Genomic DNA, 19,025 nt, shown 5'->3' with positions numbered 1-19,025 from the left:
AAATGTTATTTGCTCACTCATACATTTTCAAAAAATAAATTGAATTATGTCCCAACATTAAAATACTAGAGGCTTATACATTACTACTTGCATGTGGGGAATTATCCTATAACATCAGATGATTTGGAACTCTGGGCCAGTCTTCCTCCCAGGAGCCTGGACTTGAATAGGTGCTGCCATCTTTAGACAGGACTTTTCATTTTAAATTCTACACTGTCCACATCTACCCCTTCTTGATACTTTAGGTTATCTGACTGGCATTTGTTAACATTTGTGTCTGAAACTTATGATTTATAGAAACCCTTCTCTCTAGTCAGAATTACTCATGATTTCATTCTTCAGTTTTTCAGCACCCTAGTTACACATGCATTTCTTTTTGCCTGGAATAATTACTTCCATGAGTGACTGTCTCCTTGTATCTTAAGTTACTTGAGGACAGAGTATCTGGGATTTACGTCTGTCTTTCCATAGTTCCTCATCTAGTGTTTTGTAAAAAGTACTTAGTGAATAATTAAAGGGCATTTTTATAGTTTGTATTGTCAAAACGAATACATGTGATTATTAGTAACTTGATTATTCAAAATAGTATTTTCATTACCTTTAAGCATGCATTAATAAACATTTTTAAAGGAAAAAATGTCAGTATCCATGGTTATTCCTCTAAGTGTACTTGGTAATGCAATCATACATGTGAATCCTACCTTAAGAATTGCAGAGTGGTGTAAATAGAAGAATATAGGCTTTAAAATCTGTTAGATCTGGATTCTACACAGAGATCTCAAATTATTCACCTTGATAAACTTTAGTTTCTTGACCTCTAAGTTAGAAATATGATTATCTATGTCTTACACTTACTACCTTTATTGTGCAAAGGAAATGGAATTTGCAAAATGTCCTGTCTTTTTAGTAAATGCTTAAAATGCTTATCACACTGAAAAGAGACACAGTTAACTCTGCAAAAACTTTGTCACGGCCTTGAGAGCGACCTGTAAAATATTTTCATGTCATGAAAATGAAGTGGAAATGGAAAGAAAAACAAAAAAAAAAACCTTGAAAATCTTCGTAAGTATCCTTTGGCTAAATTAGATTGAGACATTTTAGAATGTTAATCTAATCTGCTAGAAACGGAAAACCACTTTCTCCATCTTTGTGTATTTATTTCTTGATATAAAGATAGAATGGTGTGTTATTCCAATACAAGAAAAAAGGCAGCTATTCCTTGATTGATAAAAGCTTTATGAACAGAATTTCAAAATCAGTGGGCAGGGCAGGGAGGAATGTTTTGATTTCATGATAAAACTATGCTTGGGCATATAACTAACCAAGGTAAAGTAACACCTATAATTGCAGGGCTCAGAATTCTGACACCTAGGGGAGGCAGCCACTTTCAGAGTCTGGGCAACTGAGAATCTAAATAGGGTGGACTGAATTACAGAGGGTAAGTAAGATGCTGAGTAGTCATACAACTTACGCGAGGGAGGGCCCCCTTTTTCAGTTAGTACTGTATACAATGCAGAGTTGTATAATAATTAGTAACTTTATTATTTAAAATACCATTTTAAATATATCTAAACATTCATTGGTCTTTCATTCATAAAGAGAAAAGGCCAATATCCATGACTGTATTCTAAGTCAATATGTTTACACACTCATACATGTGAAATCCACCACTGAGGTTTACAATAAACCCAGAATACTTAGCTTAGTCCTGGGTCTCCTACATTAGTTCTTCCTAGAAGTACAGAAATCCTTCAACGGATTCACACGAACTTTCTTAGATTACAGCACTATTCTCCTAATTAATCACCCAAATTTTTCAATCTATCTCTGTCCTCCACCCAGGAGCTAGATGGATGATTTAGAACAGCACTTACATTCTAGAATTCTCCTCTTAAAGTCCATTAATGGCTTCTAATCATCCTCTAACAAAGTTTAAAGGTTTTGTGTGGCTTAGAAAACCCTCCTTCTGTATTTCTTAGCACTTTTTTGCCTTGCAATTGATACTCAAGTCATTAGGAAATTCATTCATTTCTTAAAGAGGTCAACGTTTCCCTTACTTTCTGAACCTTAAGACACAGTAAATTTCTTCTCTACACACTTTCTACACACATTTGACTCCCTACCGTTCACCTAAATAATACTCCAGGATTACACCTTCCTCCTCCAGGAGACAGCTCTTTCATGTGGGGTACTGGCAAGGTACCAGTCCATTTGCTGTCTGCACAATCTCATGCCAATGGAAAACTCATGTATCAGCTGCACTAAATACTGGGGCCTGAGACTTTTCCAGTCCCATCTTTCTCTAAACCCATTGCTCTCCTAATGATTAGATGAAAAGGTAGAGAGGGGAAGTGGTGATTTTCATAATAAGTCCAATTCTGTTTTCTTTATAAAGACCTATGGAGAGGACTCTAGTATCGAATTTTGAAGACCTTAGCATGTCAGCTACTTAGAATATTTTTGTCTTTTATTTGGGGTACAAATGATCAATTGTAGAATTACAGAAAAGCTGTCAACATGTTGTTATACGTATTTAAGTGTCTACCTCTTATATGATATTTTTTACTGTCTGCCACAGGGCCAGGTCCACAGGAAACACTCAGTAAATATATACTGAATGATAATCAGAGAAGTAAAACGACTGGTTCTAAATCATAAGCCCTGTTTGGCTGTATAGTTTCTGATTTAGTAACCATGTACTGTGCTCAGTCACTCAGGCATTTGGACACTTTGCGACCCCATGGACAATAGCCCACCAGGCTCCTCTGTCCATGAAGTTTTCCAGGCAAGAATAATGGAGAGGGTTGCCATTTCCTTCTACAGGGGATCTTCCCAACCCAAGGACTGAACCCAAGTCTCTTGCATCTCCTGCACTGGCAGGCAGATTCTTTACCACTGTGCCACCTGGGAAACCCTTAATCATGTACTAATAGTATGAAGAACAAAATGCATTATGAATAGTTATCTTCTTGGTTAGTAATAACATCCTTAAAAGCTCAGCTTTACTCAAGGTAATAGATACCACAGCTTTATAATAAAATATTTAGCAAATGTACAGTACTATGAATAAATGTACTTCACTAAATTCACTTATGGAAGAAAATACTTTTGGGTATGCCTTTTTCAAAACATCCAGGAAAGCCAAGAAAACAAATCACAAATGGCAGAATTTTGAAAAACACAACTTACCTCCACGCCCAAAGTTCGAAATCTCATTTGGGCCACTATTGCTATTGTTTACTGGCAAGCTCGTAGCTGGCCATGAGTCAGCAAGCCATGGATAATTGGGATCACCAGCATTTAGAAGACCTGGGCGGCTAAAACAGGAATTAAGTAGAAATCAGTCCATGGAACTCCATGAGAGATTTGCACATCTGTCTCATGAACTACAGTGGATTAAAGAATTTAAGATTTTAATTCACTTTCAAATGAAAATCTGGAGGCTCTCAAGAATTAAGCAACTTTGGCAATTCACTAAGGCTCTGTATAGATCATCCCTGTCAATGGAAGCAGAAGAGTCCTGCCTGGGATTCTGCTGACATCCAAATGAATTCAGTTGTCTTCCCTGAAACTGGTAGCAACTGGTAACATAGCAGCATCCTGAAACAAGATCTAATGATAAATTGGCACCTCAAGGGAACAATTGCTCAGAATGATGGCTTAGTATCAGCCATTTCCAGGACTTTGGGCTATTGCTCCTTCAATTCCTGCAGCTCCCATATTTATCTGTCCCCTATAGGCTGTAACCCCTGTTATGAGCCCTCATGGTTGATTTAGAGGCAAGGAACTTAAGGGAAATAAATGAAGAGTATTTATACTGTTCCATCAATAGTACATTTTCAGGTTCTCTAAATTTAAAGTGTTAAGAGAATATGAAAGCATTTTAGGGTGATAAAAGATCCACTGAGGTCTGATCCAGTATGTGCATATCGTCTATGAAGAAAACTTCTTTTGCATCATATTCAACAAAGAATTCCTATCTTTAATGTAAAAGTGGGATTCTGATCCCTTTCCAGATTATTACCATACTTAAAAAGATATAGCAACATCTATAATCATTGTACTTTTTTTTTTCCCCTGATAGACCCTTGGTGATGCAATCCTTAAGAGAAACACGTGTTTCTATGGAAACTGCAAGAAGAAGATCCAACTGCTTTCTGGCTACATCCACCAGCTCTCATTAGACCTAATCTCTTTTTGCTAAAATATTGATTAAATGGGAGAGTGGAAGTTATTACCAGAGCCTAATTACAATCTCCATATCAGCAAAGGGAAAATAGATGAGGATATATGGGTTTGTTATCAGTTTTTATCAATTTCAGTTGAGTATCCAAAGTTGTGGAATCCAGTCCTATCAATCTACAGCCTATTCATCATCTATGAATCATTTACTTTGTGATCGATTATATGTAATTGTTCAGTCACAGCAATTTGGTGAGAACCAATAAGAAGCCTTAAACAACAGCAACTTCATTTGCTAATGTCTAATTAATGCAATAAACATCCTGCTAACAAATGAACACATTCCTTGTGATATTTACTACTAATTTCTTCAGGGGCATCTGGGAGATATGAAACATCTGGACTTGATTCCTCTAAAGTGCACAACAGATAGATCATTAAACCTTGTTGTAAGCTGTTTAATTCCTTCTAGAATTCTCAGACTTATAAGTGATCGTTTATTACAATAATTGCCTTTTACTATGTAGTTTCCTCAGTCCTGATTAAAAATAAAAATAAAAAATCTCCTTGGTATACCTTCCATTGCTCATTAGTCCTCCATCTCCTCTTTGAAATGTAACTGTAAAAGAAAAAAAAAAAAAGAAACACACACAAGTAGTCAATATTAATTACAATTAACAACAACTACATATTGGCCCTTCGTTTAGAGCTGAAGCCTCTGGGAATTATAGCAAAATATAATTAACATAATTGCACAGATAGTAAGAAGCAGTGGTTTGGCCTAAAGCAAAGCCATCATTTGTTCCAACTTTAATGAGACATCTAAAAATTCTCAGGCCAAACACACGATTAAGTCAAAGGGGCAATTTTTATTTGTATGTCAGTTGGTACATATATGGTATTGAAGATTGACATGCATTAACAAAGAATTATCACATCATGACTTTTAATGCTAATATACAGGTGTCCTAATTAGAGGGCATAATGCAAACTGCACATAATAGAAAGTGAAACAGGATAGTTCAAACAGGTAATATCCTTCTAATAAAACCAGTGAAACAGGTACAGATTGATAATCTATTCTTCTTCATCACAGGTCCTTTTAGGGACGCTGAGAAGCACTATGAATTGAAATACTATAATTACTGTATAATAGACATGAACTGTAGTGAATAGAGAATATATAATGTATTGAATGCTTTGCTTCATTTTCCAATCCTTACAAAAATGAGATTTTCAACTTATTGAATATATTCCCATTGTATGTAATGATTATACAACTTAAGTCCTTTTTAAAACTATGGAGCATATTAGCAACACCAAAAAGCATCCAGTAAAGCCACAGCTGGAGAACCCACTCCCTCTGGTCACTAGATTTCATTCCACAAAGCTAACAACATGAAAGCGGGTGTCAAGGATTGGCAAAGAAGATAAGTATCAGTTTGGGTCCATCATCTCTTACCCACAATCTTTGCAGCTAAGTTTGTTTGGAATTAAAATGCTTCAGATCTGAAATAGGTAATAAGATGCACACTGCAGAGAGGGTCTGAGACAGCAACTATATTCAAAATGATTAGTTTTGCAATGAGATGTGAATATTCACAATTAGTGGAACAAAGTCTATACATGACTTTATATTATTTGAGGTCAAATTTTGCCACTAAATTACTTAACTAGAAAATCATTGGGAAAAATTTGGTGTTTAGAAGTTTATGGACTGCACAATTGCAATTCTGACCAAAATTAATATGCATCAGCTAAACTAGTCCCTGGGGATGAAGGAAAAAATACCATTTCACAGCTGTGAATTCAACACATCCCATCTTTGGAAGACACTGATTATATTTACTATGATTACTTGGTGAGCAAAAGTGAAAATAAAATTTTATGAATTGATTCAGATTTTTAATGAATTTGCTTTTTAAAGTATACACTTAGTAAATACTTTCTCATTTGGATAATCTCATAATTCACCTGTTTCTTAAGTTTGACCTAATAAGTACGATCACTTTTTAGATTTTATAAATTTCTAAATGTAGTTCCCCAGTCCTCTCCCTAAGGTTGTCTAATAACATATCTATTCAGTTCAGTTCAGTTGCTCAGTCATGTCTGACTCTTTGTGACCCCACACACTGCAGCACACCAGGCTTCCCTGTCCATCACCAACTCCCAGAACATACTCAAACTCATATCCACAGACTCAGTGATACCATCCAACCATCTCATCCTCTGTAGTCCCCTTTGCTTCCCACCTGAAAACTTTCCCAGCGTTTGAGTCTTTTCTAATAACCAGTCAGTGATTCCCATCAGGTGGCCAAAATATTGGAGTTTCAGCTTCAGCATCAGTCCTTCCAATGAACACCCAGGACTGATCTCCTTTAGGATTGATTGGTTTGATCCCCTTGCAGTCTTCAAGAGTGTTCTCCAACATCACATTTCAAAAGCATCAATTCTTCAGCGCTCAGCTTTCTTTTTAGTCCAACTCTCACATCCATACATGACCACTGGAAAAATCATAGCATTTACTAGATGGACTTTGTTGGCAAAGTAATGTATTTGCTTTTCAATATGCTGTCGAGGTTGGTCATAGCTTTTTTTCCAAGGAGCAAGCGTTTTTTAATTTCATGGCTGCAGTCACCATCTGCAGTGATTTTGGAGCCCAAGAAAATAAAGTCTGCCACGGTTTCCACTGTTTCCCCATCTATTTGCCTTGAAGTGATGGGACAAGATGCCATGATCTTAGTTTTCTGAATGTTGAGTTTTAAGGCAACTTTTCACTCTCCTCTTTCACTTTCATCAGGAGGCTCTTTAGTTTTTCTTCACTTTCTGCCATAAGGGTGGTGTCATTTGCATAACTGAGGTTATTGATATTTCTACCAAAAATACTGATTACAGCTTGTGCTTCATCCAGCCCAGCATTTCTCATGATGTACTCTGCATATAAGTTAAATAAGCAAGGTGACAATATATAGCCTTGACATACTTCTTTCCTGATATGGAACCAGTCTGTTATTCCATGTCCAGTTCTAACTGTTGCTTCTTTTCCTGCATACAGATTTCTCAAGAGGCAGGTCAGGTGGTCTGGTATTCCCATCTCATTTTTTAAAGAATTTTCTGCAGTTTTTTGTGATCCACACAGTCAAAGGCTTAGGCACAGTCGACAAAGCAGATGTTTTTCTGGAACTCTCTTGCTTTTTCAATGATCCAATGGATGTTAGCAATTTGATCTCTGGCTCCTCTGCCTTTTCTAAATCCAGCTTGAACATTCTGGAAATTTTCGGTTCACATACTGTTGAAGCCTGGCTTGGAGAATTTTAGCATTACTTTACTAGCATGTGAGATGAGTGCAATTGTGCGGTAGTTTGTGCAATCTTTGGCATTGCCTTTCTTTGGGATTGGAATGAAAACTGACCTTTTCCAGTCCTATGGCCACTGCCATATTTCTCTTATGGCATCATAATTAGGCAATATCATCATCATCCAAGGGTTTATCAAGAATATATGAGGCAGTGCTTTGAGAAACATCTTGTTGGCACCTAAAGTATACTGCTTTATGAAGTTTTTAGGTATCTTTTCAAGTGCATTACAAAACAATCCTGACAGCACCTTTGCACCTGCCCAGGACTGGCTATGAAGAAGATGAATACTGATCACTAGTCTGCTTTGTGATGGACTCCCTTAAGTGTTGGGAATCAACAGTCAGCTGTGTGTCCATACCTCGTTGGGTCCCTTTAATAACTGTTTTTAACAACAACAACAAAAACAACAAGCTGATCTGAAACAATTATTGTAAAAAAATCACTGGTGTCATTAAATAAATGTCTGATTAGTTTGGAAAAAACACAAAATGTGAAAACAGTGCAGCTAATTAACTTTCTATCTGAAGTGACTTTCTAGTATGTGGTTTTTTAATGGACTATCAAATGATTGTTTTACTCTGATAACAGAAGGCTAAGATAATGTTGTGACTATCAGCAGACATGAATGGGCTACACCTCCAAATGTGTTGTTTAGGAGCTATGAGAGGAGACGCTGAGCATTTTTAATTTGGATGCTGTTTTTTCCTTACCCAAATTTTCTGTTACTGTCAGAGCAAAAAATAATATTGGAAAAAAAGAAGACAACTGAAGTCAAGGACAACCGAACAAAAATTAAGTTGTATTTAACTTTATGTACTTACCAATGTAAAATTTTTCATAAACTGTAAATATTAAAGTACTAAGATGCAACACTCAAGATCTTATCCAAAGATATCATTCAGATGCTAGTCAGCAAATGGAAAGTTGATCAGCATCATTAATCATTAGGGAGATGGAAATTAAAACTACAATAAGATGTTACCTCATACCTGTTAGGTTGGTTTCTACACAGGAAACATAAAATAAACATTTTTGAGAAGATGAAGAAATGAAACCATTGTGTACTGTTGGTAGAAGGTAAAAACCATTTTACCCTCGATTGAAAATACCATGTTTGTTTCTCAAAAAATGAAGAATAGAATTACAATAAGACCCAGAATTTCCACTTCTTGATATATACCCAAAAGAACTGAAATCAAGATATCAAAGAGATATCTGTACATCCATGGTCATCATAGCATTATTCATTGCAGCTAAATGTGGAAGCAAACCAAGCATCCATTGATGGATGAATGGATAAGTGTATATACAGACACAATGGAATATTAATCAGCTTTGCAAAGGAAGGCAATTCTGACATATGCTAAAACTTGGATGTACCTTGAGGACAGTATGTTAAATGAAATAGGCCAGTCACAAAAAGACAAATACTGTAAAAGTCCATTTATATGAGGTACACAGAGTAGTCAAAATCACAGAGACAGAAAGTAAAATGTTGGTTGTGATGGCTGGAAGGAGAGGGAAATGGGAAGTTGTTGTTTACTGGGCAAAGGTTTTCAGTTTTTTTTTTTAGGTTTTCAGTTTTAAAAGCTGAAAAAATTTATGGAGATGGATGGTGATGATGGTGCACAATATCATGAATGTATTTAATGCCTCTGAATGATACACTCAAAATGGTCAAGATAGCAAATTGCATGTAATGTGTATTGTACCACAATAAAAAGTTGGGGAAAGAACATTCAAACACTCATTGAGGCTTATTTATAGATGTGTTAGAGTATGGACTCTATAGTATGGTCCATATTTACCAACTGAGTTAAATGTTGTGAATGAAAGAATTTTAAATTTCAGAACATTCAAGACATATCCATTGTCTACTTTTATATAAATCATTAAATAATTTCAAATCTGCAAAGAGATTGTCAAAAATAGTTCTTAAAGACATTTATGTTTGTGTCTCTTCATACCAACTATACAGAGGCAAAAATACAGTCTTTATATAAACACATAATTGACTTAAAATGGCCTATGGACACAACTTGATACATATGAAAAACTTCAATTTTGTGTGTTTCTATCAGGAGAAAACAACAACAACAACAAACCCAACACCCTTATGTAACAAAGTTGAATAGTTGTCTTTTTTGAAGCAAGGGAAAAAGAGTATACTTTTTCTGGTTTCCTTTTCTTCCCATGCTCCAAAACTTTTAGATTTGTTCCATTTTGAAAAGCAGACCAAAAGTAACTGAGTTCTATTAGACCGTGAGATTAAAAACAGATGAGAAAGGATAAACAATTAGATCTCCTAAAATGGAAGTCATATTTGGTGTTTTGATCAACATTTTGTGTGTGTGTAGAGACAGAGAAACATAAAAATAAATGCCACAGCAAATTTGAAAGCTGTTTTGAAGTAGCTCTCATTTCACAGGTGATGAACTACCTTAAAGCTGAAAGGAAGAGGGTAGAGAGGGTAAGTGGTTGAACAGTCTTGCTCTATCACAGTTTTGATAATCATAGTGTAGTAACTTTGTGCTTGTCAGAATTAACTTTGAAATAAGTGAATGTGTTTTGCCAGGAGTTTCTGATAACATGTAAAATTAAGAACTTTGAAGGGAGCAGCACAGAATGCATAGGAGTTTTTATTGCTAAAACTGACTAGTGCTAAGGCTTCCAAAAAGCTCTACAGACACCTCACTCTTAACTGTTTTAGAAATTCATTAAATATTCTGAATTTATTGCAGCATTTATGAAAGATAGAAGGTAAAGAGATTTTGCAAGTTCAGATCATATACAAAGTACCTCTACTATTATCTGTCAGGATTAATCCTAATCTCATGCCTGCTAGCACCGAGGGGGAAGGGAAATATAACTACATGGAAAATTGACATTTTGAGGTAAGGAAGCTTTCAGAGTGCCTATCTCTAGTAGGCCACATTTTCCTACTCCAAATGGAAACTTTAATGTTGCCAGCCAAGCCTCATTCCCTTGCCTGATAAGCTCTTTCTCAACTATGAATGTAGATTAATCCTCTTTTAATAAGCCTTAACTCAAGCCCAGATAATCAGAGTATAAAAATGCCATCAAATCTTTTAGCTGTCTTATTTTGTCAAATAATTTCACCAACGGTTTAAAACCTATGCATGAAGTGTTTGGTATTTCCTAATTTGCTCACTCATTAAATTATTTACATTTACTGAGTTTAATCAAATCTGTCATCCTCAGAGGTAATATTCATAAAATAGAACTCACCCCTTTAAAACTGTGAAAGTTAGTTTACTTCCATTAAAAAATTGATAACTTAAAAATTATTGATAGAAATATGACCAGCATTAGTTTGAAAAGCATCATGCAGGCTTCATGAAGATCATAATATGACATACAGAATCCTTGTGAAAGCTGCATGGCTCTATTCAAACCATATTGTTCACTTTTCTATTCACAAACACCATTAACACATACAATCAAACATTTTCTCTAGATTCAAAAATCACCTAATATTTTCTGCCAAAATGTCTTCATGATTCTATCTCATCCTATAACAACTCAGGTAGTGAATATTTTTGGCAGTCAGGAAGCTCACATGCAATGGCAAGAACTGTTAGTACTCAATGAAGATCAAGATAAATAACATTGCATGTTATTCTAGAGAAAAATAAAATGATTTCATGTAGAATATGAGACAGGGGAATACGTTTCTCTTTCTAGTTGCCCATCTGTGAGCCACCAGCAAACCTTTCGTGCGTGTTTGTGTCTGAAGAATTTAAATGAAGAATAAATACGAAAAAACTGAAATAGGAAGCTAGTAACTTTGCCCTGGGGAAATCGCCATGTTCTGCTCTGTAAAGAAGCAAAACTTTACATTCAGGCCAAATTCTCCTCTCAGATCCTTTCGCTGTATAAGTTTATATTTGATTCCTGACAGTTGCTTTTACAATCTAAGGTGTTGATCCACTAGTATTCTATGATCAATATGTTAACTCTTTTGAATCATAAGAAAAAATATCAACACTGAATAGCATGTCATTTTTTTTTTTTACCTTTCTTCTAAGCATTCAAATATAATTTTCCATATGGAGATGGAGAGTCAAAGATTAACACGATAAAAGTCAGTGGGTGAACTTTTGCCTATAGAGTGAGTGGAAGGCATCCTGTGAAGACTTGGGTTTTCCATTCTGCAAAGGATTTCTTCTCCCCAATAGTTAAAATCTTCCTTATGATGGTTAAAATCTAATTGTGATACTAAGAAGACTTGGAATGAAGTACAAAAGGCAAGTACTGAAGTCAAATTCAATCTACTTTTCAATTCTACTTGGGAATTCCTGGGTAGCTCAGTTGGTAAAGAATCTATCTGCAGTGCAAGAGACCTGGGTTCAGTTGCTGGTTTGGAGAAGGAAACGGCAACCCACTCCAGTATTCTTGCCTCGAAAATCCCATGGACAGAGAAGCCTGGTGGGCTACAGCCCCTGGGGTCGCAAGAGTCAGACACAACTTAGCGACTAAATCACCACTTCAATTCTACTTAGGATCAGCATTATTAAAATGCATGTTTCTGAATTTATATGAATTGCAGCGGATGTTGAAGTATAATCTAAGATCACATTTGGGGTCTAAAGCAAATGAAGTCATCTTTTGTTTTAAATTAAATACTGACCCCAATATAGACTTATGTTTCTTTGAAAAAAATTATCACTGGTGTCATAAATCAGTAAGAAAAATTTGAAACTATGTAGATATTACTGTGTAGTAAAAAGTAGAAATGTCAGACTTCTCATTTTCTGAGTAAAATTATATTGCTTTAAGCTTACCAGTTTTGCATTTCATTCTTGTAAAATTATAAGATTCCCACAGAAATTTCTGTGAAAACCAAAATACAAACAGAACCATTACACATAGACTACTTTCTCGATAACTTTTATAAAATACTTCACAGAAAATTAGCCCTGTATGAAATCTCTGTGCTCTTAAAACAGATCATTAGCTCATATATCAAATATCAGAAATTCAAACATGATAAACAAATACTACACTAAGCATGCCTATTTACAACCTCATTTTCTTTAAGCTGTAGAAAGACAAGAATATAAAAATTCCAGAAAGTGGCGGTTAGGATATTTATGGGGGGAAATGAGTAGAGAATATTACCAAGTCAGATATGCAGTGCTGAGTACCTGTAGTGTGGATTTTCATTTGCTTCTCACCTAGAAGAGAACAGCAGTTGCTGGAAGGCAAATTTCCAGCTGAAGGTGAATCCATTCTGAGAGTCAGCCATCTATCAATTAAGGATAAAGGTTCAGAAAGCCTGCTCTGTGGCTTGGCCTGATTCCAAAATATCTGAAGGGCATAGCACCTTCTGAGTTAGCAGTTCTTCTACAAGCAGATGGATATCAATCACAATGAGAAATGACAACAGGAAATGTGCTATTCTTGTCCAGCTCAAAGACCAACAGATATTTTCCAATCAAATGTAAAGAACTGCTGTTTTGAAAGAGAAGAAGAAAGAAAAGAAGAAAGGCTCTCTGACATGATTTTACAAAAAAACATAACTGCTAATTATGAGAGTAATGCTATTTGGAAGAAGTGAATGAAAATCCTATAGAGGATAAAATTGCATCACTCCAAATATGGCAGTGAAGTGACTAACACTGTCAGTCTATTATTTTCACTAAAGTCAAGCGAAGAGATAAACACAAAAAGTCTTTGATTTATACGAGGATGTCACAGAGATGAAACAGAACATGGTGAAAGTAAAAATAAAAATTAAAAAAAAAAGAACATGGTGACTGACTAAACAGACAGGTAAACGGACAGTATCTTCAAGGAATGAAAGCAGGGGACTGGACTGCAAAACAAGAAGTAACATCAAAGTCTCATTCGTGTTCATGACTCTGACACTCAGCAGTCATTGCCCAGCATCCCTTTCCAGGAAGAATCCTTCATGGGCAGGGTGATAAAGCACTCAGATGACAAAGCATAAGGAAGCAAGCATCAGCAACCAATAAGAAACGAGAATGGCACAGAAATAGCAAGTCACAAAGTATGGAAACCCTTCTGCAATGAATACACTAACTCTCTTCTCTAGATCTAGGAATACATTCTAACCAGTAACTAACAAACATTTCTACAAGCTATCGTCATGAGCAGCAAATGTGATCATCAACTGATCATATTTAAATACTATTCAACAACAGGAAAAACAACCAAATGGATGCTGTTTGTTTCATTTTGAACTATTCTCAGAAGCTTAGATGCCTACAAGTTATAGCAGTTGATAAGCTTAATAAGTAACGAAGCCTCTGTCAAAATCACTTATGAAGACATTTATGCTTTTTATTAAAGTAAAAATTAGAACTAGAAGATGAATAAAATATCTCAAAGATTTTTAAAGTATATGTAGGACAATGATAAATTAAAACTGTTCCCTTGAAAATTCTAGAAAAGGTAAAGTATTTGTGAGGCAATTTTTTTTATCATTGTTAGAGAAAGTACTTAAAATGAATGCAATTCAAGCTTTAACTGAACAGAGCTTCATTATCGAGGTCATTTTTCACTCACTGATGATAATTTTCTCTTTCTGCCTTGGATACATTTTGAAGGCCATAACTTTGGACATCCTTAAAATTCCTGTTCTGGATTCAAAGAAAACATTTTTGCAAACAAGTAGAACATCTAGGATCTTATTTTTCTTCTCTTTCTTTTGCTTCTGTTTTTTCTTCTTTCTAAAATGCTCATTGGTCACTTTAAAATAGACATTCTATTTAAGTGACTAGTAAAACAAATCATGCCTCATCAGTTTCATCAATCCTCGTGAAATTTTTTGTTTGGTTTGTATTTTCCATCTGGGATACATTTCCCTTTGTAATCTTTATTGTAAATACAAAAAACTACATTTCAAATCTTTTCTCTTTTTTTCCTGAGCATTTTAGGAATGCTCTTGCTCTTGCTTATACTTCTCAAACATGGTGTCATAGTTTGCAAAGTCTATGTGTGTGTGTGTTTTGAACTATTAAGAAAAATGGCTAATCACTTTATTGGTATGCACTCTTCTTATGCCTTGGAGATACAGGCAAAAAGATGGTCTTATGGTCATAATGTGATATGATGAAGAGCAGTGTTAAAGCATGTTGTTTATAATGGTTTAAATCAAGCAAAAAACACCCATTCATTCACTCATTCATATTTCATTTCATTCCTTCCCTTGCATTTTATCATATTTCTAGAGCTAAGACATTTTCTTAGCTGGAAATAGCCTCTTACCAGCATAATTACTGAGTCCCTTTCTCTTCTTTCTTCTCCAGTACAACCAGATGCTAAAACCCATCAGAATTACCCAGCAGGCACCACCAATACCAGCTATAAAAGCTGGCTGCTTCACAACATCAGTGATTTGCTCAGTTATGCTGTTATTGTTTTCGGTAATGACAACTTCATTTCGTCCCCCTATGGAAGAAACAATAGTGTTAGTGCTAGTAAATATTAAGACCCAAAACCCCACAAAAATACATGCGTGCTACACCAAAGGCACAGAAAATTCTAACCTTCTTTGAAGCAGGTAATATTTGTTGTGTCCTGACCCTGTCACAATTTACTGGTAAGCAGATTTCATAAGTTTCAAAAGAAGAATCAAATCATAAGTTTGAAATGTGATTAAGAACACTGTGTTTTGTTTTACTATGGACAGATTCAGAATCACTTCTTGATTTATTGCCTCATATATAAGTACTAAAACAAGCATGTGAGCTGAAATAATAATAACTTTTCTTTAGTTAGGTAAAGGATTTTGTAAGACAATTCTCATTTAAAAAAAGAAAAGCAACTACAACATTTAAACTGGGTATTTGCAAACTACTTTTCCCCTACAGCACTGCCTAAAACAGATGATCAAAATATTTCTGTTAATATTTTACCAAATAATTTACCTTGATCAAACATACTTTAATTTTCTGGAAGGTATTGAAACTGCTATATTAAATAATGAAAATAACATAAACATCTTTTCATAGAGATTAGTATCTACAGTTAAAATCTCACAGAAAAATAAAACTTCTAAATGCCCTTAAAGTATCTGAAACTAATTTGAAAATCCACTTGAAAGCTGGCTACGAAACAACTTGAAAATCCATATGAAGTTAGATACAAAACAACTTGAAAGTTAATTCTAAGGTCTATGTAACAAATCATACATTTAAATCTAGACCAAGATTATTTTAGAAGTTGTCACATTTCTGACAGTTTAGCCCTCTCAGACATAATAAAGACAATCGCAATCCACGTTTTGAAACAGGTTTGGAAAAGGAGTACGTCAAGGCTGTATATTGTCACCCTGCTTATTTAACTTCTATGCAGAGTACATCATGAGAAATGCTGGACTGGAAGAAACACAAGCTGGAATCAAGATGGCCGGGAGAAATATCAATAACCTCAGATATGCAGATGACACCACCCTTACGGCAGAAAGTGAAGAGGAACTAAAAAGCCTCTTGATGAAAGTGAAAGAGGAGAGTGAAAAAGTTGGCTTAAAGCTCAACATTCAGAAAACAAAGATCATGGCATCCGGTCCCATCACTTCATGGGAAATAGATGAGGAAACAGTGGAAACAGTGTCAGACTTTATTTTTTGGGGCTCCAAAATCACTGCAGATGGTGACTGCTGCCATGAAATTAAAAGACGCTTACTCCTTGGAAGAAAAGTTATGACCAACCTAGATAGTACATTCAAAAGCAGAGACATTACTTTGCCGACGAAGGTCCATCTAGTCAAGGCTATGGTTTTTCCAGTAGTCATGTATGGATGTGAGAGTTGGACTGTGAAGAAGGCTGAGCGCCAAAGAACTGATGCTTTTGAACTGTGGTGTTGGAGAAGACTCTTGAGAGTCCCTTGGACTGCAAGGAGATCCAACCAGTCCATTCTGAAGGAGATCAACCCTGGGATTTCTTTGGAAGGAATGATGCTAAAGCTGAAACTCCAGTACTTTGGCCACCTCATGCGAAGAGTTGACTCATTGGAAAAGACTTTGATGCTGGGAGGGATTGGGGGCAGGAGAAGAAGGGGATGACAGAGGATGAGACGGCTGGATGGCATCACGGACTCGATGGACGTGAGTCTGAGTGAACTTCGGGAGATGGTGATGGACAGGGAGGCCTGGCGTGCTGAGATTCATGGGGTCCCAAAGAGTCGGACACGACTGAGCAACTGAACTGACTGACTGACTGACTGAAGCAACGGCACCCCACTCCAGTACTCTTGCCTGGAAAATCCCATGGGCAGAAGAGCCTGGTGGGCTGCAGTCTGTGGGGTCGTGAAGAGTCGGACATGACTGAGCGACTCCACTTTCACTTCACTTTCATGCATCGGAGAAGGAAGTGGCAACCCACTCGATTGTTCTTGCCTGGAAAATCCCAGGGACAGCAGAGCCTGGTAGGCTGCCATCTATGGGGTCGCACAGAGTCAGACATGACTGAAGTGACTTAGCAGCAAGACTCATGGAATTCTAACGTTACTAATGAGTAAAGAGTTAGGTGCTTATTTAATAGATGAATGAATTCAGAAACTGGAAACTAAGTGAATTCTCATATTAATATCTCATTAGTGAGCAAACAAATAATTAAAAAATAAATTGTAAGCAAAATATAAATGGCAAATTTCAGCCTATCATATCAAAGGAACATGTAATTCTCTTGCTTCAGTTATCCTGGCACTGTAACATACCGGAAACAGCAAGGTCTTTGAAGTTCCACATTTGAGTATCATCTCTGTCACTTCCTAGCTAGGAAAGCAGTGGGTTTATGTAGGGCACTTAATCTTCTAGAATCCCTGTTTCTGTTAGCTGGTGACAGTAGTGTCTATTTCATATATTTGGGAGGATCAATCCAGATGATGAATGTAAGGAGTGGACTTCCCTGGTGGCTCAGCAGTAAAGAATCTGCCTGCAATGCAGGAGACAAAGGAGATGAGGAAGATTCCCTGGAGGAGGGCATGGCAACCCACTCCAGTAGGTTGCCTGGAGAATCCCATGGACAGAGGAGCCAGGCGGGCTACAGTCCATGAGGTTGCAGAGATGGACAGGACTGAACGACTAAGACTTTACTTTTACTTTACCCCTACCTGAGTGGGTCTTAAGTAACTCAGCTTTACCTGGGCCATAACTTGAGTCACAGATTCTAGTGTTCCTATGAACCTCTTTACATGTACATGTGTGTATGCCCAGTCATGCTTGCATTGCTGGCAGATTCTTTACCATCTGAGTAACCAAGGAAGCCCCAGGTAGGAATATAAGTTGTACATTATCTAGATGTGAGAGCCCTTCAAACCATAGGTGACTTGTTTACCAAGGTTTCACCTTTCTTCCAGAGGAGAAAATTAGCCTGTATCTCCCACCCTCCCTTGTAGTTGAGTGCAACAAAGTGACTGAATATTGGACAATTGTACACAGGTAGATGCATGGTATCTCTGGACCAATGCATGTACCACTGTGACAGCACTTCATACTCTTTTTCCTAAGGTGTTGGATAGAACAAGGGATCAGCTGTGGGATGCTGATCCTGTGAGAGACGGTACACCATTGACTGGAAGGATCCACGTTTCATGAAAAACTCTATGGAGTAGAAACCCCATCCTCCATTCTGCAAACCCATATTAGGCTGACTATGAATAAGAAAGAAATTTTTACTTTGTTAAGCCAATCAGAATGCCCATTTGTTTGTTATTTGTTGTTCAGTTGCTAGGTCGTGTCTGACTCTTTGTGACCTTGTGGACTGCAGCACGTGAGGCTCCTCTGTCCTTCACTTTCTCCCAAAGTTTGCTTACGTTCATGTTCATTGAGTCAGTGATGCTATCTAACCATCCCATGCTCTGCTGCTCACTTCTTTTGCGTTCCATCTTTCCCAGCATCAGGGTCTTTTCCAAAGACTCAGCTCTTCCCATCAGGTGTCCAATGTATTGGAAACTCATGTTCAGCAACAGTCTTCCAATGCATATTCAGGGTTGATTTCCTTTAGGATTCGCTGGTTTGATCTCCTTGCTGTCCAAGGGACTCTCAAGCATTTTTTCCTGCACCACAATTCAAAAGTATCAATTCTTTGGCACTCAGCTTTCTTCATGGTCCAGCTCACACATATGTACATGACTAGTGGAAAAACCATAGCTTTGACTATATGAAATTTTACTGGCAAAGTGATGTCTCAGTTTCTTAATTTGCTGTCTAGGTTTGTCTTAGCTTTCCTTCCAAGGAGAAAGCATCCTTGAATTTCATGGCTGCAGTCATCATCTGCAGTGATTTTGGAGCCCCCCCAAAATAAAACTTGTCACTACTTTCACTTTTCTCCCTTCTATTTCCCATGAAGTGATGGGTCTGGATCACTTGATCTTCATTTATTGAATGTTCAGTTTCAAGCCAGGTTTTTCACTCCCTCCTATCACCCTCATAAAGAGTCTCTTTACTTTCTCTTCAATTTCTGCCATTAGTGTGGTATTATCTGGATATCTGA

General features: G+C 36.6%; 1 protein-coding gene across 1 annotated transcript in view; it reads right to left on the bottom strand.

Annotated features, from left to right (window-relative positions):
- The window catches only part of ROBO2 (roundabout guidance receptor 2), a 651,843-nt gene that overhangs the window by 44,270 nt on the left and 588,548 nt on the right, over positions 1-19,025 (bottom strand). Inside the window, exons 18-20 of the mRNA XM_052644742.1 lie at positions 14,796-14,978; positions 4,759-4,801; positions 3,190-3,317 (exon numbers count right to left, since the gene is read on the bottom strand). Coding sequence (XP_052500702.1) covers positions 3,190-3,317; positions 4,759-4,801; positions 14,796-14,978 — 354 coding nt within the window. The remainder of the gene's footprint in view (positions 1-3,189; positions 3,318-4,758; positions 4,802-14,795; positions 14,979-19,025) is intronic.

This window comes from Budorcas taxicolor, chromosome 1 (assembly GCF_023091745.1).
Source record: "Budorcas taxicolor isolate Tak-1 chromosome 1, Takin1.1, whole genome shotgun sequence".
In the NCBI taxonomy this organism is placed as follows: domain Eukaryota; kingdom Metazoa; phylum Chordata; class Mammalia; order Artiodactyla; family Bovidae; genus Budorcas; species Budorcas taxicolor.
The sequence above is the reverse complement of the archived record's forward strand: the minus strand, read 5'-3'. Positions and strand labels throughout refer to the sequence as shown.